The sequence below is a fragment of the Fundulus heteroclitus genome, chromosome 5 (assembly GCF_011125445.2).
Source record: "Fundulus heteroclitus isolate FHET01 chromosome 5, MU-UCD_Fhet_4.1, whole genome shotgun sequence".
NCBI classification, from domain to species: Eukaryota; Metazoa; Chordata; class Actinopteri; order Cyprinodontiformes; family Fundulidae; genus Fundulus; species Fundulus heteroclitus.
The window spans coordinates 15,411,580-15,435,028 of NC_046365.1; the positions used below are offsets into that span (position 1 = coordinate 15,411,580).

General features: G+C 37.1%; 1 protein-coding gene across 3 annotated transcripts in view; it reads left to right on the forward strand.

Annotated features, from left to right (window-relative positions):
* ctnna2 (catenin (cadherin-associated protein), alpha 2) overlaps positions 1-23,449 on the forward strand; it is a 378,523-nt gene that overhangs the window by 340,482 nt on the left and 14,592 nt on the right. For all 3 annotated transcript variants that reach the window (XM_036136991.1, XM_036136992.1, XM_036136993.1), the window contains 3 exons: positions 2,530-2,643; positions 11,808-11,989; positions 16,398-16,503. In XM_036136991.1, the coding sequence (XP_035992884.1) occupies positions 2,530-2,643; positions 11,808-11,989; positions 16,398-16,503 (402 nt within the window). The remainder of the gene's footprint in view (positions 1-2,529; positions 2,644-11,807; positions 11,990-16,397; positions 16,504-23,449) is intronic.

Sequence of the window (23,449 nt, forward strand, 5' to 3'; positions counted from 1 at the left end):
CCATGACAGGATCAAAGGCACCCACTGTAGCAACATAAACAATTAAGAATCAGAATTCTGCTGCTGTGACATAATACACAGTCAAGATTAGGATGCTGTAACTCATGATGATCGGACATAAGGCCCGAGCATTGTGGAAATAAATCATTAGCAACTAGTTTTTCAATGTTGTGGGGATTTTCTTTACCTTTTCCTTAATGGTCCTTGCAGAGAAATACCTAAATTATATTCTCAATAAATACTATACAAAAAATTAAATGCAACAATAATAGAGACACTAGCTTGATACTTGGCTAAATGGATTCTATTTAATACTGCAATGGTTATTATTTTCTAGGAGTCTGGTTTGATCACTATTTTTGAGTTCTTAAGTGGTTTTGTTCAGAGTTCTTTACAGCTAATATTTTGGTCAGCTATTCAGCCAGCACTGTCATATTTGTAAGGGTAATTTCAGTTTCCTGTTTTTGAAATACTAACATAATTTAGAAAATTCTTCAAAAAGTCACGTATTTCACTGTGAACCTTTGCCTCCTATTAAATCTGCTGCTGACTTCAATGGATCAGGTAGCCTGTATAGATTCTCCCTGATGAAATGGAAATGCATTTTTAGAACTAAGACTCAGTTTTAAGAATGAAGAATCATAACATGACTGCACATTTTGTTGCTGTTATTTGTGAAAAGCCACACAAAACAATTTAATGAAAATGTTCAGAATATTTTACTATTTACTTTTCCATTTCCATTTCAAGTTTTTGTCAGACTCGAGAAGAATGACGATACCGATTTAAAGCCACTACACAAAGATGTTTGAATACTGTGCACCTTCAAAGAAAAGTAGTAAGCTGTACTGCTGTACAGGGACTAACTTGGTATACAGAGAAATGTTTGATCATAAAAGATCTAAGAGGATTAAGGACATAAGCATTTTTAAGACCTAAAACAGATTGTATTTCTTGTCTTTTTATTTCAAAAGTTAGGCTAAAAAAACTGTATGATCTTTTACGTTAGTCTTAAATTATAAAAAATTGTGAGTGACAATTGTTTTTTATCCTGTTAAAGACATCATTTGGTAAAAGCTCCCATGTTCCCTTTTTTAAGTATTTTTTCTGAGAATGTTTAATGCTATGTTTTACAAAATGACAGATTAAAGAAAATAATTTTAAAGGTAGCTGCGTTCCCCTGTTCTTTGAACTACAAATTGGAAACAGTTTTTGATAAATGTAGTGTTTAGGTTGCAATCTCAACTCTCTTGTGAAACATCTTGTATTCCATTTGCTCCAGAAATCCTAAATAGGAACTGGGAAAGGATAAGCAAAAATAAACAACATTCCAGTTGACACAGTCAGGATTCCAAAAAAGAAAAAGAACAAGATTAGGATTCCAATATAGTAACGGTCAGGAATGCTGTTTTGTTATTAGTACCTCTTGCAAATATCCTTTAAAGTTGTACGTTCCACATGCAGACGGCACTTTGATATTTGTTTAGTAAAGAGTTGCAGCCGCTACATGTAACACTGATTTTTGCTACTGTGTCTTTTAAAATAAACGTGTTTTCATTACAGCTTACTGTTATGGAGCTGTCATATTGGATCCGACAATCGGTCTTGAAAGATTTCTCCAACTTTCCGATGGGAAAGGCTGACTTTAATGTTGTTACAGTTGATTTTTTTTCCAATCGGAAGCCGGGATTTCCAAGTTCTACCTGCGAATAAAATGTAACAACAGTACCAGATTGTACCCTATTAATAATGCTTGACCTCATTTTTTTTTTATTCCTGTAGAGCAAAGTCCTACAAATATGGAGAAAGAAATCTTCTAGCATATCTCCACTTAAAAGAAGTGCAACTATTTATTTATACTCCTGGCAGTTTTAGATTTTGACTTATGTTCGTTCCGCCATGAAGTTTGTTTCCATCCATCCATCTATTTTCCTCCACGTTTATCCCTCATGGGGCTGCAAGGGGTGCTGGTGCCTATCTCGAGCTATGAAGTTTGTTTATCTTTTTTTATTTGCATTCTGTAATAATGGCTCATTGGAAATAAATTATGTCCTTCTCAATGGTCAGATCACAAATATTTAGTAGCATTGCCCTTCTTATAATTGCTGAAAAATATTTTCCATGTTTCACTGGTATCTGGACAATTTATCTTTGGTAATTAGTTCCAAGTCTTTGAGGTTGGAAGGCCTTCTTTCACGGAATAAATGTTTCTTTTTTTTTGGCCATTTCTTTTGATTTTGAAATATCAATTTTGCTCGAGGTTTGCACAAATGTCCTCTGAAATAATTTCACCACCAATTTTGCTTTTATGTCATGTGGATTCTCTGACTGTTTACTAAGTTCACATTGAACTAAAACCACAGTTGAGGTATTGTATGCAGAATACAAAACAGTAAGAATCAGAGCTTTCTAAGCAACAGTGCTTAACATGAAAGAAACAGCAGTTTTTCCGCACTGAAGTTTTTCTCTATTGATGTTTGATTTGTTTGTTGTTTTTTTTTCCTGACTTTGCTTTTGTGCTTCCTACAGACACCAGAGGAGTTGGAAGATGATTCGGACTTTGAACAGGAGGACTATGACACTCGCAGCAGGACTAGTGTCCAAACTGAAGATGACCAGCTTATTGCTGGTCAGAGTGCTCGGGTGAGTGGGTAATCACTTCTTACTGCGCTGCACCTTTTCAAATGTGACCCAGTTATGGAACTTCTTCCAGACAAGAACAGGAAAAAGTGTATCTTTTATTTTTGCTAGGAAGAAGGGTAGGCAGCCTTGACAAAATCTTTTTCAAAAGTAACAGCAGCATTTATGGTTCAGATGCAGTTTGAAGTGATGGCGGTCATGTTCCCAGCGACACATGAATCAGTCCATCCAACTAGTTCTACTTCTGCTGCATTAGATGGATTCTAACAAGCGTCACGATTTGAAATTAGCACTGCTCAGGGATGACAGGTGTAAAATTGAAAATCACAAACAAAAAGGTAATTACCAACCTCCCTTCAGAAGCTCCCCAAAATGTGACACAGACCTGTGCCAAGGCCCCAGTTGTGATCGCCAGGGTCTGGGCTTTGTTGCACATTAGCAATTTTTCACTTGGGCCCAGCTTAAAGGACATTAAGAGGGTATCACTGCCTGCTCCCCTCCAGCAACAAAGTGTCTCTAGCGGTGTGCTGCATGTTGAATGGATTGTGGAAAGCAGAAGTGTGACTTGGCTCAATGCCTCTCCCTGTAGCCCAGGCAAGGTCTCTGTACAGCCTGCAAACATAAGGGTAATCCACTAAAAAGGGAGAAATAAATCCAATCAAATCACAATCCTTTTTTAGTTGAATGTAGTAGCGCAGCTACTACCTCCTTAATGATGCCGTTTTTTTTTTGTTTGTTTTTTTTTTTTTGTTTTCTTCACCCTTTGTTTGAAAAATTTCAGTACATGAGTAGAAAGCCCCTTTTCTTCCTCAGGGAGACATTAGGAGCAATAATGTCATGATGTTTAAAGTAATTCAAAGGGCCACTGTCAGCAAACTATCTTACTAATTTAACACAATCACCAAAAAATCCATTGGTCAGCATCAGCTTCAAAGTGCTGTCATGTATTTGTTAAACTAAAAGCTTTTTATTGCCACTATATCTAAGTTATTATTTTCAAAGGGACATGAGTGTGATTTTTTTTTCCTTTTTTTAGTTTTTAGCACTTTGGTTGAGCAGATTTTGGGACTTTGACTGGGCCAGTGCAATGCCTTTATTCCTTTCTTTTCCAGTCTTTCAGGAAGCCGGTGTGCTTGACCCAGTTTGTCTAAAATTGGATTTCATGCCCCAGTTTTAACATTTAGCTTGCTAACAGAGGCATGTAGAGTCTGTAGCTTTTGATTTTACTTTGCAGTTTCTCTGAATATTACAGTCCTGGGATTAACCAACTGGAATATCCATTCCTGAGAAGACTAGCAACTGTGTTAAAAGTTTTTTATGTGAAAATCTTTCTTTTTTTACTATAGAGCACAAAACTTTTAATCTATTAAAGGTCCAAAGACTTGAAAAAGTTCAGTCAGACAAGTCTATTCGATAGGAAACACCTGGTGGCATGTTAATACACCAGTTCTTGTGGAAGGTGGAAGGATATACCAATTATCTTTACACATTCCCTTAATGATTTAAATTGCATTTAAATGTATATTTTCTTTCAAAACATTATATGGCATTTGTTTTATATATTTCATGCAGTTTATACCAAATTTTATGAAAATTACTAAATTAATTTATTCACGAGATATTTTTAAACCATGATTTAATACACAGTGCCTAATTGTTAACTAGATAATAATATTAAAATCAACTACAATGATATGTTGTTTTACAATGGTCTGTTAAAAAAAATCCCATCAAAATGCATTGAATTTGTCGGTTGAAGGCTTCTTTTTGTCTTGGCACTGTGGCCAATACGCCTGTTAGTTTGTTTAAATTAATCAATACAATTTAACATTAAATCTTGTAATAAGGAGGAAGAACAGACCAACATTTTTGGCTTCCTCCAAAAAACACTGTGGGGGTTCTGGGTGTGAAGTACTTTGGTTTGTTGTATTTATACTCCCACTAGGGCTCCTGCAGTGTAACATTGCAGGGCCATCTGAGCTAAGATGCACCAACACTTGTACACAAAGGAGCTTTACAGCACCAAACTGTTAACTAGTTTTTCTGGCACTCAGCTAAGCTGTGAGTGGGCAGCTCTATGTGAGAACAGTTTGAAGTTGCAAAGTAGCCCATTTCACATGACTTCTAACTTTAAAACAGTGGTACGAAGCGGATTAAAGTGCATTACCACATGTTGCAAATATGTTTTGATCAAATAAACGGCTAATATTTTTCCTATTTGCACTTACTTTTTACATGCTCTTGTAGTAAATATCTGGCACACTAAAAGTGTTTCTCACACAGCTAGATCTGTGCTGTTTTTCCACCAGCCAACAGTGTCATGACATCTGAGATTAATATTTAAAACACACACAGGGCAAACACATTCATAAAATATGTTTTTTTTTCTTGTTTTTTTGTTTGTTTTGCTGTAAACAAATGGTGATTTGCACATTCTGCTCCAGTTTGTGGTGCAAGGATAAAGCTCGCTGTCTGTCCTTTTACGGTCATGCCAAGTCCACACTGGCATTCTGTCTTCTTTTTCTAACAGACAAGAAGAGTAATCCATTTTCTCAATAGGAGCTGACATGAACACTCTGAGGTTTACAGTTGTGATCCTTCCAAGCACATCCAGTGTGCAGATATGATACAAAGGACGCTCATGTGATATCTCAGTCGGCCTGTTTTTCCACATCTTTAGTAACATGAAATCAGGTTAAAGGCTTTCTTGGGAGCTTGCGTTTTCTGTATTTTTCCTTGCAAATGGCTCCACTCGTTAATTTCTTTTTGTGCATTAGACAATATTATAGACAAACCAAAAGAAATAATTTTTCGTTTTGATAAAGAACAAAAAAGCCTCCACTTGTGTGACCTGCCATGAATGATTCACAGGCAGTCCTAAACGCTGTGATTGGATAACCTTGCTGATAGGTCATCCATAAAATTGAACTCTGAGTGTCTGGGCAGTTTATTTCAAATGAAACAAATTAAAGTCATTTCAAAACACCACACTTGGTGAAGGAACCCGGAAAGCGCTCTAATCCCTGCAGACGTAGCCTAGTCGCAGAGTGTATTGGCGCGGCTCTCCCTCGGCTGGATTTGCCACTATGTTAAGCTCCCAAGGCCCGCTCCTTGTTGTTATCAGTAAAGAAGGGGAAGGGATTTGGGGATAAGTGAATTCTAGAGAGCTGCCGGGGGAGGTGGTTGAGAGGGGGGCTGGGTGAAGCACCAAGAGTGTTGCTGTGCTCCTCTGACGTCCCAATTGGCTCATGTGTTTACCCCTGTGCTGTGCAGCTTTCCTTTGTGTTCACAACCCCTTTCTCTGCCTTCCTCCCTGACATGCTCTCTTTTGTCACACCATTTTAGAAGTGAATTGCTATACTAACCAAATCCCTTACTCTCTCTCCCCAACCCCCCCCCAAACCTATTTTTCAGCCAGGGAATTTTCTGTCTTTTTCCCAAGACTTTTTGCTCCTTTTATTTGCGTAGGAGAGCAGTCTGCCCTGATTTAATGTGCTTTTTTTTTTTTTTTTTTTTGCATTGAGATTGTGGTAAAGACATAGAGAATTTGCCACATAGTATTATTAATAAATCTATGTTTACTTTTGCACTATCTGACTCAGAATGTTTCTTTTAAGCAAAGTCACACGTGGCCACATCTATGATAGTGCCATCTGGACACACTTCAGAGTAATTATAGAAAGAAGTGAATAATTGATGGGCACAGAAACTATATGAACACCAAATATGTTAATGGCAGCCTTACTGTCCTGAAGTCAGGCTATTCTAATGAATGTCACAGCACAGTCAAACGGGCTCCTGTTGATTAGGCAGCAATTACCGAACAGCTTTGTTTACATTATATTTTTGGCCACACTGGACATGAGTATGTAATCATCAAACCACACCCCAGGGTGCCATTGGCATTTTAGAACCTCAAGCTGAGAGCACAAGAGGCCTTGAAGAGTCAGTGGGCTGAAATTTGTTTTGTTGATTTCACAGAAGCACTGTGTTAAAAATGGTTTTAGATTGTAAACAAAAATAGAAAAAAAACATTTTGTAAAACTGATATCTTAGATAAAGGCAAACAGAAAAAGAATCGGCCTGCAAAGCACATAATGAGGCTTATTAAGATGATTATGGTTTCTTATCTTGCCAAGAAAGTGGGTGTCTACAATAAAACTAAAATAATGCAGATTTAACAGGAAGAAACAAAGTGCATTTTTTTTTTTGCATTTTTTTCTTTCACATCTATGAAGAATGTGTCATTACGATGCAGCTCTTGTGTTATAATATGCTTGAATTTGGATGAAATGTGTGAAATCTGCATCTTCTGATGCATCAGGACATGGGATGCAACTAATTGGAATGTCAATTTCATATTATTATTTTTTATTCTTATTGATCCAAAGACTAAATGTAAATGTCATAAACAATCCATGAGTTCCCCCAAATGTTTACAATATTATTAGCTGAGTTATTTTGAAAGGCAAGCAGTCATCATGCCAAGGTAAGTGTAGTGAGTTGATAAAGTGTTTATCTCTTTACAAATTTCCTCAGTTCCCCCCCCCTCTTTTTTTTTTGTCTGACTTAAATGTTTCAGACCATAAATTAAACCTTAATATCTGGCAATCTGAGTGAATACAAAACTCTGTTAACAAATCATTATTTCATTTATTAAAGGAAAAAAATATATATATTTACCAACCTGGCACTATGTGAAACAATTAACACCCCTTATTAAATAATTTATTAACTGTGATTAACCACAGTTTTTTGGTTAAGTTTTACCAGACAGCTCTAGGCCTAATTATGGCCTGACTTGCAAAATCCACCTAAATAGAATCTGAGTGACATCATGAAAAAGGCTAAAAAACCTGAAAAAGCATTAAATCATGCACCCAATCTAAAGATATTCAAGAACAGATGAGGAATGAGGTCATTGGCTGATTCCTTGGTTATTGTCATTTTTAATAAATTAGAGAACGTATTTCTAAGAGGCTTATTCGTCAGATTAAAAGTGCCTTTAAAAGAAGCAACCTTTAAATCGGTATTAAACATACTTTTTATCAATCCCTGATTTCTGTATGAAAATATTTTGCTTTTTTATTGGTATGATGCAATATTCTAATCTTAAATACTTTGTTTTAATTAGCTGGATGTGAGAAAAAAAGAATAATGGTAAACAGAAATAGAGGCTTTAAAACATAATCAGTCTGTGTTATACTATAAAATGTGCTGCCCATAGTGAATTGATTTACTGAAATAGATTTTTCAATAATATTCTAATTTATTGAATATGACTGTGTCAGTCTAGAAATGGTCATAAAGCCATTTCTAAAGTTCTGGGACCCCAGCAAACAAAACCAAGAAACATCCATAAATAGAAAAAAACATGGAACTGTGATGAACCTTTCCAGGAATTACTGGCCTACCAAAATTACCCCATGATTGCATCACTGACTCGTCCAGCAGTTCACAGAACAAGAGCTGAGGTTCTGCAGATCTCACTTGCCTCAGTTAAGGTCAGCATTCAACATTTAACAATCGGAGAGAGACGGAGGAAAAGTGGCATCAATGGAAAATTTCGATTACCAAAACCACTGGCCCATCTCATGTTTACCAAAAATACATTACTTCAATTCAGCAACAATGGTCCAAAGCACATCAGTAAGTCCTACTCAGAATTGCTTACAAGATACATAATAAGGCTGTGAGAAGTGGTCTAGTAAAAGTATAGACTTAAATTGATTCAGATGCTGTGATATGGCCTTAAAAAGTCGTTCATGCAAGAAAGTCCTCCAGTATAGCTGAATTAATTCTACAAAGTAGACTGGATCAAAATTCATACACAGTGATGTTAAAGACTTATTGCGAACTATTGCAAACTGAGAACCCCATACTAAGTTGAAAACAAAATGAGACAGAGTGGATCTACCTTTGGACTTGAGATCCGTGGTCTCTGTGGTCTTTTTTCAAAGCCAGTCAATAACATCTTTTTAAATCTTCTTTTTTATCAATTATTCTTGTTCGTTATGCATTGTTGGCTCTTGTAAAGCACATTGTGATTTTATATCTTTAATGGTGCTATATAAGGTTTTACTTTCTTACTTACCAAGACACAGAGATTTCCGATATTTACAAATCCGGTATTTTCCATAATACGCAGATGTTACAAGCTCAACAGAATAAAACAGAGTAACTTGGTTGTAATAATGTAAATGCAGCCTTTATAAAACCAAGTAGATACATTAAAAACCAGGTTTAGCTATACCCCACACCAGGCATGTCCAAAGTGCGCCCCGGGAGCCTTTTGTGGCCCCTGTTCTGATTCTGGATGTCCAGATAAGATAAGATAGGCTTTATTGATCTCAAATTGGAGAAATTCACTTGACACATCGGCTCAGTAGTCAATAATCAGAAGAAGGTGCCAAAACTAGGAAAAGGTGCATCAGTTATATACAGTGTGTCCACGTATATACAGTGGATCAAAAAAAGGAAATAAGAATAAAAATACAAAAATAGAAATAGAGCAGATGATGTCTTATGTACATACACGGTGACTTATATGTATTGACATATATCCAGATGGCTCCCCCAACTGCATATCAAAAATGATTTGGTCAACCAGCACAGGTGGCTGATGCAGATGGAAAATCTTTTTAATTAGGGCAAAATTATTATAGAAAAGTTAAAATCCTACAATTGAAAATGTTAAGTACAACACAAAGTATTCATCTTTCAATAAACAGTTTTGACATTCTCTATAATTTCATAGTAACATCTATCTAATGACATTTAATTACTCAAATGCAGACTTTGGTGCATTAAAATCTGCTTTCAATTCAATTATTGAAATTGGCTAATTACAGCAAGTGATTTCAAAGAGCAACTGTGCCAAATAACGTTCTTATATTGCTAGACCAAAAAGAGTAAAGTTTATTATTATTAAAGAGTCAAATTAAACTATTCAAAATAATTTGCAAACTGGATGACCATCTTTTAATACATATTTAATTTTGGATCTACAGTAATATATACATTTATTTCCTACAACAAATCGGACTAATTCATTTATTTAAAATTATCATATTTCGTAGAGCAGGTGAAAAAATTAACATCATTTTTTTGGTTTAAAATATTGTTAATTTTTTGGCCCTCAAGTTCCTTTGACTTGACAATTTTGGCCCATGTACTAAAACGTTTGGACACCCCTGTCCTACACCCTTTGTGCTTCTTAATTTTTAAACAGGTCATTGATTCACAGAAATAGCAAACTTTAAATCTTTCTTTTGTAACATCTTCCACAATAAAGAGTGTTGCTGTTGTGAATGTTTTAGTTTTAAAATTGTGTATTCAATGACCCCCAAAATATTGGGCTTTTGAATTGCTTCACAGCCGTCAAAGCAAAATAGATCGGAAAAGTTAGGTCACTATCGCTCTGAATCATTAATTCTGACTTTGGCCAAAAGGTTTTACCTAAAAAAAAAAAAAAAAGATTTAACCACTATATATCCTGTACGAAAGCAAGGGAGGTTCAACCAATACTGCATGGAGCAATTTTTTATTTAATTTTTTCTAGTATACATGGCTAACTTAAAAACAACTTAAATGTAAATGACTTAAGGGATTTTTCTAATTACTGAGTTAATCTATAGCAGGGTATTTAATATGTAAATGGACATTTGCGGATGTTCAGTTACAGAGTCAATGAATAAGAGTATATTTGCATATCTGCAGTGGCAATACATTTGTGCCCTGCTAAAAAATCTAATATGTGTTTTAAATAGTTCATTCCTTGCTGTGCAGCCTAAATACACATTATGTTGGTATTTGTTTTAAATGCGAGTCGTGTTTTCACCCCACATGCTGTTTAATGGGATTTGCCTCCATGGTGTTGTGTGTCCTGGCACGAGCAGCAGAGGAAATCTACACTGGGCTTAAGGGGGCTACTTTCGCTTGTTTGTTTACGGCAGGCATTTCTTTTTCTTTTCAACTAACCGCCATGAATCCTTAACACTGCCGCACTAGGAGAGCGATCAGAAGGCCTAAACTCACCGACGCACCCGTTAGCCACTGATGAGAAAGCTGGGCCTCTACGCCTTTCTATTTCTGTCTGTAATTTCAATTTTCTGTTTCCCATTGTGGCGTTCCTATCCCCTCCCTATTTTCTCTAAAAGAATTTCAGGAGGACAAACAAACCATATGTTTTGTTTTCATTTTATTCCTGACAACACGTCTTTCAGGGGATGCAGGCAAGGTGATGCACATCTCACTGAACCCCCTGAATACCCCCGACCCACCCCACCCCACACCAACCCCACACACACACACATACACTAAAACTAGCTCTTCGCTTTATGAGAGAGATGAAAAAGTGGGGATGAGGAAGACTGGGATTTTTATAACTTTTAAAGAATGGCAGTTTTTCAGAGGACAATGAATAATAGGTGAAGTTAAAAAAAATCTATTAGTGACTTTTCTGTTTTTTTTTTCTGTACTCGTTTTCAATCTGTGCCTCTTGAGTCAATATAATCGACCTAATGGAAACCAGGTTACTCTTCCTTCCACCTCACCTCACTGACATAATGTTGAAGAAATGCATTATTCATTCGCTGGTCTTAGAGGGAAGGTAATTATACATTTATCTTCCAAATAATACTAGGTCCTAACTGTGCCTGTGACCTCGCCACAAGATTTATGCCATTTTAGACCTGCCCCCAAAGGCTGCTATGAGAGAAAATGTATTTTCATAGCTTGGAAAAAAACTATGAAGGAAAAAAATGGATTTGCTTTTATGGGTATAAGATGTCAAGGGGTTTGAAAAGGTCCAGTCATTAAATACAAAGTCAAGAACTTTATTTGAAAGTGTTCTGAAAGGGCAAGACTACAAATTAATGTTCAAGTTTGTAGTTTTGTAGTTTCTTATAGTAAAATAAGTGGTGCTTTAGCTCTCCTTTTATCATCTGCAGTAGGCTCTTCTACTTTTCTAATCCCTCTACTTTTTCAGTGTTTTCTTACATTTCTATTCTTCTCTCTTCTTCAGTCTTATCTCGCTCCTCCACCTCAAGTCCTTTTTCTTATTTTCCTTTTCCTGAGTCATGTTGGCAATTTATTGTTCTGAACTTTACCTTTCCGGCGTGTCCTCTACCACCTCTGATGCTTTTGTTTTTCTGCGTTGCCTGCAGGCCATCATGGCACAGCTTCCCCAGGAGGAGAAGGCAAAGATTGCCGAGCAGGTGGAGAGTTTTAGACAAGAGAAGTGCAAGCTAGATGCAGAAGTGGCCAAATGGGACGACAATGGCAATGACATCATTGTGCTGGCCAAGCAGATGTGTATGATCATGATGGAAATGACTGACTTCACCAGGTAAAATCACCACCCAATATGATATATGCCGAGTACCTTTACTCATCCGAATTTCACTACAGCTATGGAAATGTGCTGAGAAAAAAGGTCTTGTTGAAATAAATCCATTAGAAGTCATGTTTGCAGTTTGCCATGTAGGGGAACAGCAAAGTTGCTAATGAATCTGGTCAGAATACATGAAAATACAGCTTTTCGGCCTATACGCAAAATTCAATGTATCAGAAAAATAATACTGCACGTCACCCTAAACTCACCGTTCTTATAGTGGAAAATGGTAGTGGCAGCGTCATGATGGGTGATTCCACCATTACTTGTGCTGTTTTCAAACAAGAACAGCCAAAAAGGACAGCCTCTAAACTTGCTAGAGACAAAAGGACAACATACTTACAATGTTAATTACAGCAGAACTGATTTCTACAATTTGTAGAGCTTGAATTTGGGTTGATCTATCCCTTAAAATTCCAATAAAAAACATTGAAGTTTGTGCTTTAACATGACAAAATGTGAACTAATTAAAGGGGCAAGGCACTGTATATCTAGCAGAACCATTTCTCATTTACTAAATCTAGTCTCAAATATCAGGGAAATCCCCAAAATCTGTCTGATGTTTGCTGAACCAGTGCATGCAGTTGTGATTCATGCCAATTAGAAGACATGGGACAAACTAAAAACATTTCCCTAATTACAAATCACAACACCGATTAGTCATAAGTGTCTATGCCTGAGGTGCTATGACTATTTGGTGTTGACCCCACTTACTCAGACAGGCATTAGCACACGCAACACAGATTTAGCTTATAACTGAACAAGAATCACACGTCACACACAATTTTCATTAGTGGTCACACATGCAATGCGTCACACAAGTAACATGTATTTGTGTTAAGCGCCCTTTACTCTGATACTTTGAAATAAAATCTAGTGCAATCATTTGCTTTCAGAAGTCACCTAAGAAGTATATGGAGCCCATCTATGTGTAATTTAATCTCAGTATTATTACAGCTGTTAGTGATATGGTGGTGCAGGTATAAGCACTGCTGTCTTTTTACAAGAAGGTCATAGGTTACAATCCAAGCCTGGGGACTTTCTACAGAAGGTGTGCATATTCTCTCCAAGCATGTGTAGGTTATCCCCTGGTACTCCAGCTCTCTTTTGCTGTCCAAAATCCTGCAGAAATAGATCAGACAGCAGGTAGTTCTAAATTGCCCTAAGGAGTAAGTGTGCATGCATGGCATTTTGAGCTTTTTCTCTTTGTGATGGTCTGTAATGGAGTGGCAAGATTTCTAGAGTATACCCCAACTCTCACCTAATGAGAATTGGTGATGTGTGTCAGCCCCCTGTGATGCTTCACGGATAAACAGGTATAGACCATGGATGGATGCATGCTCTGTATTTTGCAAATACTTTGTCTTTTACAAGCTACAATTTCAGATTATCTTTAATTTCACAGTAAATAGGAAACATGTATCCAGTGACTTGTACTCAAATGCTTACTTTGGTGCACCAAAATTAGTTTTCAATGCAGTTATTGACTGTGGCTACAGCAAGTGTTTTCACAGAATGACAGACCCAAATACTGTTCCTACAGCTGGGAAAAGACCAAAAATATATATTTTTTAAGTATCATCAAGCTCAAGAATTTCATGACTAGAGGACCAAGTTAGACTTTCCTACAGAAAGTCTAACTTGTTTGATTAACATATTGCATGCTCATATTTTGGAGAGCAGTAAAAAAAAAAAAAAAAATCAGAAAATCATTTGTTGGTCATTCTGTTTTGTTTTTTTAAGTTATATTTTTTAGCACTTGGGTAGTTTTGACTAAACAATTTTGGCCCATCTGACAAAAGGTTTGGTTTGATCCAGAGGATCTGCAGAGATCCACAGTAGGATGGCCCAGTATTGGGAAAACTTGTGATATGCGACAATATTGGTGAATTTTGTGATAATGATGTGACTTGTCTCTATGATACATAAATAAGTAATTATAAAGTACTAATGTGTTTCTGCTTTGGGTTCATAGCAAACAGACCTTGTGTAATGTATCCAACTTTGAAGAAAATAGAATTGATTGTTTCCATTTCAACAACAAGGTCTTATTGAAAGAGCTTGCTTCTGGTGGACATCTGCTGTTTTGGTACTGAAAAACCTTTTCCCTAAAAGCTGTAAGTTTTCTTTATCTTCTAAACCTTCCCACAAGTGCCACCAAACATATTGCAGGCATAGATAACCTTAAAGGTATATAGTCATGCAATATGCTTATAAAGAAAAAGACCAAAAACCTTTTAACCATGATAAAATAAGGTTATATGCACCAAGCCTCCATCTTGATAGTGTTTAGATCAGACCTTTATGAGTCCAAAAATAATTTGCTCTTGGACGCGATTAACAAATATAAACAGATGTGGCGCCATCTATTAGCAGCATCGCAGAACTGTCATAATGCCGGTTTGCTTAATTTATAAATCAATTGTAAATAATGTTGGACCAAACCTGACCCTCTGCAATGCCTCACAATAAAGCGCCAGCTCGGTGTGATCGAAGACCAACTGTTAGTAATTAAATGCACTGATCTACAGCAACTTTAAGAGCCTCATATTAAATGTTTACTAACGTCAAACAACTCTGCAGCCACCTCTGAGCCTCAGCAGATTTAGCATCCGCTTATGTGAACACTAATGTTCATACTGTATTCCCAGTGACATTCCAGGCTTTTCCCTCTTGGGATCATGTTTTTTTTTTTTTTTTTTGTGGGTTTTTCACTGGATCTTGGATCACTCTTCATTGTTTTGCTCGGAAATAAACAAAAAGGGCTTCATTTACTAACAAACTGAGCAAAAAAAGCACCAAATAATAACTAATACGCCAGCAGGACGTGATCATTTTTCATAAAAACTTTTTTGTATGCAACCAGAGTGAGCTACTGACATATAAATAAATAAAAAGGTAAAATAACATGTCTATGCAACTTTAATTCATTGTACTTAAATAATTTGCAAACATTTACTGCAATTCAGACAATTTTTAGCAGTCCATATTGTGTACAATCATATAGTGTTTATGATAAATCTGTGAAACACTGTACAGCCCTAAGCCACAGTTCAATTGGGAAAATATGTTTACATAATCATGCATTCCATACATTTAGGCGTTATGGAGGAATGGCAAGAAGAAAACCATTTGAAGAAAACGCAAAATATTTCAGTTTCTATTGGCAAAACTGGTAACTAGATAGCCCCCCCCCCCCCCAACATTTTTAAATATGCATATTTTTTCTTCCTTATCCCAATTGTGGATTAGTTTGTGTTTTGCCTGCCATAATTAATCTCAATAATGAACAGAGTAAAAGTAGTCAACCCCTTGGCTTTTACCTATTGAGTTACATTTCAGCCTGTAATTTAAATGTTTTATAAGCTTGTTTTATGTGATGGATCTGCACAAAATAGTCTAAGTTGGTGAAGTGAAATTAGAGAAAGACAACTAAGTCAGCATAATGCATAAGTATCTACCCCTTTGCTATGCTCTGAAGTCCCTAAAAAGTTATTGTGCAGCCATTTACCTTCAAAAGTCACATCATTATTGAACTGATGTCCCCCTGTGTGAATTCTAAGTGTCACATGATCTATAAACTCACCTTTTCTGAAAGCTCCCACAGGCTACAACACCACTAAGCAAGATACATCACAACTATGAAATCCAAACAAGTCAGGTAGAAATTTGTTGAGAAGTACAAATCAGGGTGGGGTTATAAAAAAAAAATCCAAATATTTGGTGTTCACCCAGAGCACTGTCACATCCATCATCTTCAAATGGAAAGCACCAGGTACTACAAAAAAACTGCCAAAAGAATGTAGCCCACAAAAACTCGGACTGGGCAATGAGGGCATTAATCAAAGAGGCAGCACAGAGACAAAGGTGACAGTGAAGGAGCTGCAGAGCTCTATGGCAGAGACTGGAGGATCTGTACGTAGGACCACAATAAGCTGTACACTCAATAGAGCTGGACTTTATGGAAGAGTGGTCAGAAAAGGTCTTTACTTAATGTTAAAAATAAGATGAGACATTTTGAGTAAGCCAAAAGGCATGTGGATGCCTCCCAAAATGTATGTAGGAAGGTGCTCTGGTCAGACTAAATTTAACTTTTCAATCACCAAGGAAAACACTATGTCTGGCACAAACCCAACACATTCTATTTCCCCAAGAACATCACCCCCACAATGAAACACTTTCTTTTTGTCAGTAACTGGGAAACTGGTCCAAGTCTAGGAAAAGATGGATGGTGCAAAATAGAGGGACATTCTTGAGCAAAATCTGTGTCAATATGCCTTTGATTTGAGACCGGTTATCATTGGCTGTAACTCTTCTCTCACAATCCAATTTTTTTTCATTCTGCCCCCCTGAATTCTAACAGAGGAAAAGGCCCCCTGAAGAACTCCTCAGATGTGATCAACGCGGCGAAGAAGATTGCAGAAGCCGGTTCCAGGATGGACAAATTGTCTCGCGCAGTTGCAGATCAGGTAGCTTTGTAACTTAGTTTCTGTCTGTCATTATCACTCTTTGTCTTTATGCACTCCTGTGGGCTTGAGTGTGTAACTGGCAGAGTCCAGGTTGTTGGTAGGAGAGCAAATTTTTAATTTAGAGTAAGTGGGCATAGCCAATGGAAATCTTTACTTTGAGAGTTGATGAGCGTAGCTGGAGAGGTAGAACTGTGCTGCTGAATGACTTTGTCTCCCAATGGGGCCCACACAGAGAGAGCAAGACAGCAGAACCAAGTTGTGTCTCTAATATAATTAGCTTCCAGCCGAGGTGATGCATTCATTATCAGATGAGTACCTCTCTAAAACATGCTGACAGACCATTTTCAATATCTAATCAATCAGTTCTCAGCCAAGGGACCATGGGAGTGAAAAGGAATAGGTGTTTATGCTGTATAGGTGTGTGTACACATAATGAACTGGGAGTTATTTCAAAACTCTCCCTCCAGGTAATACATACTCTTCTTTTCCATTTCATCTGCCTCTAATATGAAGTACAGATACCCTGGCCTCCAAATCCACTGATATGCAGAGACTGCCTGTTGTCTTTGTAATTGCAACTGCTGTTGGCTCACAAGCCCTTGGAATAATTACTGTGGTATCAATATTACTTGCTGAGCTTATATCCAGCAGTGTTAAGCTCATGATATATTGTACCAAACATTTTTTTTTTAGAATTAAAATATTTGTGTCTAGTTTTGCAACCTTGCAGTCGCAATGAGCCCTACAGATTTTTGTTTCATATCTTTCACCTTTGTTTCACCACAAACGTGTCACTTGAGGACAGAAAATGACCCCCTTGCTCATTTGCCCTCTTAATTTGCATTAGAAAATATACATACATATTTTTGGAACCAATCAGATGAAAATGTAAACTGATTATTCATTCTTCAATACATTCCTAATACCACTCATTTGATGAAAATATTAGGGATCTGAAAGATGTACATTACTTAGCTTTATCATTAGCTACCTTGCTACTACTGGCATGGGTCTCTGTTTGCTTTCAGAACTGCTTTTACTATTCATGGCACACATTCAACAAAGTGTCAACAACTTTCCTTAAAGATTTTAGTCATTGTTGTACATATATCATATAGTTGCTGCATATTTTTCAGTGCACAGCTTCAGTTCCGCCACATCCCAAATGTGCTCCATTGGATTATGACCTTATGACTAGTGGAGTACAGCAAACTCACTGTCGTGATTCAAAGATTCTTTATTGTCACCGCACGTTACCGTGGTGAAATTTCTTTTTGGCCACTTCGGTTAAGAGTACACACAAGAAACAAAAGTTTGTATAAACTAGTTGTCCTTCGTGAGTCATAGATAACAGATAATGAGGTAATAATGTGCTTATTGTGCAATGTTGATTTGAGGCGTCATTTACAGAAATGTGCATTTAGATATTCTGAGATGGTGGTGTGCAAGTAGGCAATAACGTTGAGGTGATTGTAACGTATGACGGGCTAGCAACAGTGAGCTGGCCTGCAGCTTGAATACAAAACACAATATACAGCAAAACAAAGAACACAAACATGCAAACAAAAAAACATACAAATCCTGTCTGAACAGAACATCAGCTAAAACGCTGGCTGCACCCCTTTTGTGTCTTATATCTAGATTAAAGTCCTGTACAATGAGAGCATATTGCATTAATCGTTGATTTTGGTTATACATACGCAAGCGACAGACCAGCGGATTGCAGTCAATGTAGATAACAATGGCCAAAGGACTGGATCCAATGTATGCTTCAAAATGCTGACGGGTTAGGAGCAAAGCCAAGGCTTCATTCTCAGTGATGGAGTAATTAAGGTGGTTTCTGTTAAACCTGAGAGAAAAAAAAACGGGATGATCAACTCCGTATTCATCTTCCTGCAGTAGAACAGCTCCAGCTCCCACCGCACTGGCATGAACCTCAAGCTTAAACGGTCACTCTATGTCAGGGGCAGAAAGTACAGGAGCATAATACAAAAGAGATTTAATGCCTTCGGCATGTTAACACTAAGGTGACCGAAGTAAAGTTTACTTTGGGACTTTTTGAACTTCAGTAACACGTCTTTTCTATGTCTAGATAGAACTATTTTCTAAGTTTGAATACGTTGATTCCAAACCCAATTATCTGTCTAGTGTTTCCATCCATCCATCCATTTTGTTTTTATTCAAAGGTTAAATATGGGCCAAACATTGAGAACTCTAGAACTGGAAAACTATAAAATTTTGAGATACAATTGTGTAGGAAGTCGGATTACGTCCAACCATGACCATCTTAACTCCCAGCTAAGAATATAGGAGTGAAATTAGATATGTAGTATATTAGGGTCATGGTAAAGGATAGTATGGGATGAGTCTCAATGACTCTATTCATCACTGACACTCATCCTGTAATATTGGACAAATCAAAAAGAGCTTTGCACATTTGCTTTTACAACACACATTCAGGGATTTTAGATTTGATTTTATGTTTGTCAGTTCCGGTTTGTCAGTGGTTTACACAATCAAGAAAAAAAAAGAAAAGAAAAAGGAAAAACTGTTTGTCTCTAAATGTGTTGAATCCATAATTGTATTAACCAGTTTACACATTTTGCGTTCCCTCTGTTCCTGTGACAGTATGTGTCTTACCAAAAATATACCAGCAAGTCTTCAGCTCCTGGCATACTGCAGAATGTCTGTTAGTTTTTGTTGCTGTGCAGTATGGAAAGCATTCAGCAGGACAGAAGGCAGATGCAGTCACTGCTGACACTATTTAGCTCCTGTCATACCATTCTGAACGTATTGCTCTACAGTATGTGACTCTGAATGCTGCTTAACCAGTCTCCCTGCTATGTATTAAATAGCACTAACAGGGATATGTTTTTTGTTCTTTACGTCTCAGATGTAACCACGTTTGAATCTGCTTGAGGTCACACATGTTTAGCCCACCATTTGCTGCTAACAGGATTAAGGAAGCCTCAACTATTTTGTTTGTGTGTGCATTCACTTGTTGGCTAGCAGACTACCAAATGCCAATCAGTGTTTAACAGGGTTTGAGTGGGAGGGAATACTGCAAGCCACGAGGCAAATCACTTGAAGAACCTGTGTCAGAAATTAACAGTTTGCTGTAATGAAGAGAGCAGGTGGCTTGCCATTTTTGATTCTCACTTTAACATTTCTTATACCAGTCCTTACTGAATATGCAGAGCCTTCTGCTGCACTTCAAGAGACATCAGAGTTTTCCGCCGGACATGAAGTGGAATTTGGGAGTGTTTTATTTTGAGCATGTGTTTACTATCTCAGACATTCTCTTGACACGTGCTCACCAAAACAAGCCGTAAAAGAGAATGGGTTAATAAAATAAAATACATCAAAAGTTTATTTCAGTATCACATCATAAAAAAATACAACACAAGCAGATAACCTCAATTCCTTGCCCTTGTTGTGCATAAAGAAGACAAGTATTTTGCATTTACACGTTTTTGTATGTACGCTAGATGAGAGCACTGCAGCTTGAAATTAGATAGACAGATCATTCCACTACTTTATGTAACCCCTGTAAGTAGTAAACCCACATCAGAGGGTCAGTGTCTTCTGTCCCAATGAATGCTGCATGTCAGTCCAATTGATGAACACAAGCAGATCAGAATACAATTCAGCATAGAACGATGAGAGGGCAACAACCTCTTTCACAGTCATTTAAATACTTTGCTTGACTTAGAAAAAGGAGGCTATAGGGAACCTCAGCTTATTTCACTCTGGCAATGTCTTTTTCTCCCCCTTTTTCTCTGCGTCTTTCTTCTTATATCGCTTTGTCTCCAGTATTGACACCATAAATAATGCTAAATATCACATGCGTTGTCATTACATTGAGGACGGTCGTATTTACTGATAATGCAACAGCTATCTACTCTGTGGATTTATTAGACTTCAACTTGTTGTTAGATTTCTTATGTTTTTATGTTATCTGTGCTGTGATAAAAATCAAAGTCAAAATTCCATGGTGGCCAAAATTGAAGGACTTGTAGGCTGAGGTTCCTTAAAACATGAATTATTGTGAAAACCCTATCACGTGTACATGCTTTGTATTTCATTATCATATAAAGATCTTTAGCTAAAAGTAAATTACATTTCAGTCTCTTTTTCCAGTGCATTTAATATGGTAGCAACGTAATCTGATCTCCAGTAAAACCAGACAAGCATTTGTTTTTTGGGGCATATAGAAAAATTTCATGGAATTAACATTGTGCATACCATATACAGTGTCTATACCCCACTGCAACAGAATTTGCAGCTACATGGCCCAATAATACCATTACTTAGTCTTGGTACACTATGCAAATGGTCTGACTGCACTGATGAAGATTTACTTACTTGTACATGCTGAATGCTTGAAACACCCATACCTGATGGCAGTAACATGTCAAGCGTAGGTTTATCATTTGTGTTTGTTGAGTATTTTTCCACATTGGGGCAGTTGTCAATTTTGGTGTACATTGTTGTAAAAAAAAATTAAAATAAATTAAAGGTACACTGGTGTCAAGGCATAAATAACATTCTCCTTCCTGACACAATACATCATGAATTTCATACCTTTCATCCCAATAAACACAAACTATAAAAAGCAGGGTTGCAACAAATGTAACAAATATATTTCAAATACATGACAAGAGTTGTTACAAAAACAATCATTATTGCTTTATGTTTAGCGTAACATAAAATGGATTTTTGAAGTACATTTTTGAAGTACATTTTTGAAGTACATAGCGAGATATGACAGCTGTTTAAGGATTACTGCATTCAATATTCATTCAGTATTTTATTTATTATTGCATTCAATATTCAATCAATATTTTATTTATTAGCTTACTGTTATAGTCATGAGTGCAGATTCCAGATGATCAGACAGAGACAGGTTACTTATTTTCGATTTACAATGCACACCAACATATGCGTTGTCTTAGTGAAAAGAAAATCCAACATGAAATGTCTTCATAAGGGTGTTTCTACCAAACAACTTAAGTCCTTTTTGGCAGGAACTCTGAAAGTTTCTGAACTACATCTGGACGAGTGAGGCAAAGTTTTTTGTTTTTTAATGACATTTATTCCTTTCGACAATGGTGGCAAAGCTTTGTGAAATGATCTCTTCTACTATCTCAGTGGGTGTCATTCAACTGATTACTATGTAGGCCAAAAAGTTTAATTCATATCACTTTGGAACTCAAAGCATTCTGTAACCCCCTGTTGTCCTACACAGGGGGTGAGGGTTGCGGTAAGGTCTAGGGGGAAGTTCCTGATTGACAATCAGGGTACAATAGATTTTTTTTTTTTGCTTTCATTTTTCTTTTTTTCCCTTTTTTTTTTTTTTTTTTTTTGCATGGAGCATGATTTAACATTTTACACCAAACATTTCAGAGCAAATTATTTGTGTAGGACTTACCCATTCAGCAGGATATTGGTTAATTAGTCAAATTTGTGGAACAAAAGGATATTACGCCTGTTTAGAGAGCTATCCAAAAATAATGAAGGAAGGACAGTGTAAGGGGTGTAACTGATTACTATGCAATTATTCATTGTTGATGAAGATGGGTGTTTTACTTGATGACAAAAATGGCTGATCCAAAACATCTTAAGGCCCACTAAGTAACATTCTTACCTTAATATATCTTCTTCTAAGTCTCTGTGATGGTAATGGTAATCTCCCCCTAGTGTCTCTATCCGAAAAACCACTCTTGCAACTTTCTGTGATCCAACCCAGAGGTTGTCTTGCAGCTATGTTCTCGTTCTCACAGTAAGACGAACAGCTTTATGGCAGTCCAATGTAAGGACATTGGCATCAGTAACACTGTTACCAAGTCTGCTTATTATAAGCAACAACTGTTTTTTTTTAAGTCTATTGTAAATTCAAGGGTTACAGTTTATCGGTCTTTTTCTGACCTGGAAGTATCTTATTTGGGGCAATAAACTAAGCAACTATAGTTCAAGAGTTATAAATAGACTGCACTACAGGTAGCAACCTGTGACTACGGCCACTATCTGTCCGCATACACATCTCTCTCCAGCTCTCTCTCCTTGCCCCTCCTCCCTCCCCTAAATATAAAACTAGACTCAGCAATGCTGTGTTATGCTGGGTTCACAGTCAGCCAGCCTATATCTGTCTGCATTCACACATCTCATTCTATTACCCCGTTTACACTACCCTTTGTTAACCGTGCCGAGACCGGTCGGAGCTCGGTAATTATGATAATTTTCAAGTGTAAATGGATCGCAAACTGAATTGAACCGTGCCAGACACAACCGGACCACGCTAAATCTAGACCAGGGTGGGCTCGGCACGGTTTTTCAGTGGCACGGTTCTCAGATAACAAAGAGCGCATGAGCAGACCGCGTCATCTCCTTACAGTCAGCTGACTAATTTTGCGGTTTCAGATATTCATAAAATTATTAGCTTCCTTACCATGCCACACGATTTCCAGCGATGATTCTGCTTAGCAGTGTGATGAACCTCGACATTTGTCATTGTTTCCTGCATCTGTAAGCCCTGATTAGACTATCGTTTATCTCATCCTCTTCCCAAAAGCTGACTCCATCAAGTAAATTCACCAAATGTTGCTTTCTGCATAAGCATAACTTCCTGAATGTTACGGGCGCCATTATTTTGATTTGCTTGAGAGAGCAGTAGTAGCGTAGATCGTCACTAGGACAGTCCCGCGCAGAAAAGATGGCAGACAAGCAAGCGCTCCTTCTGGCCGGAGGTTTGTAAATATAGACATCTTCATGATTCGGCCCAAAAAGATCACTGTGATCAACAAATTAACAATTTATGGACAGAAATCACCGCCACTCTTAGAAGAAGGTAAAAGGCTAAAATGTTAGAAAAAACTGTTTTCTACTTCTACATGTTGTGGGGCATAGTACGCTTGGCGTAGCAGTGCACTGCTGCCCCCTAGAGTCT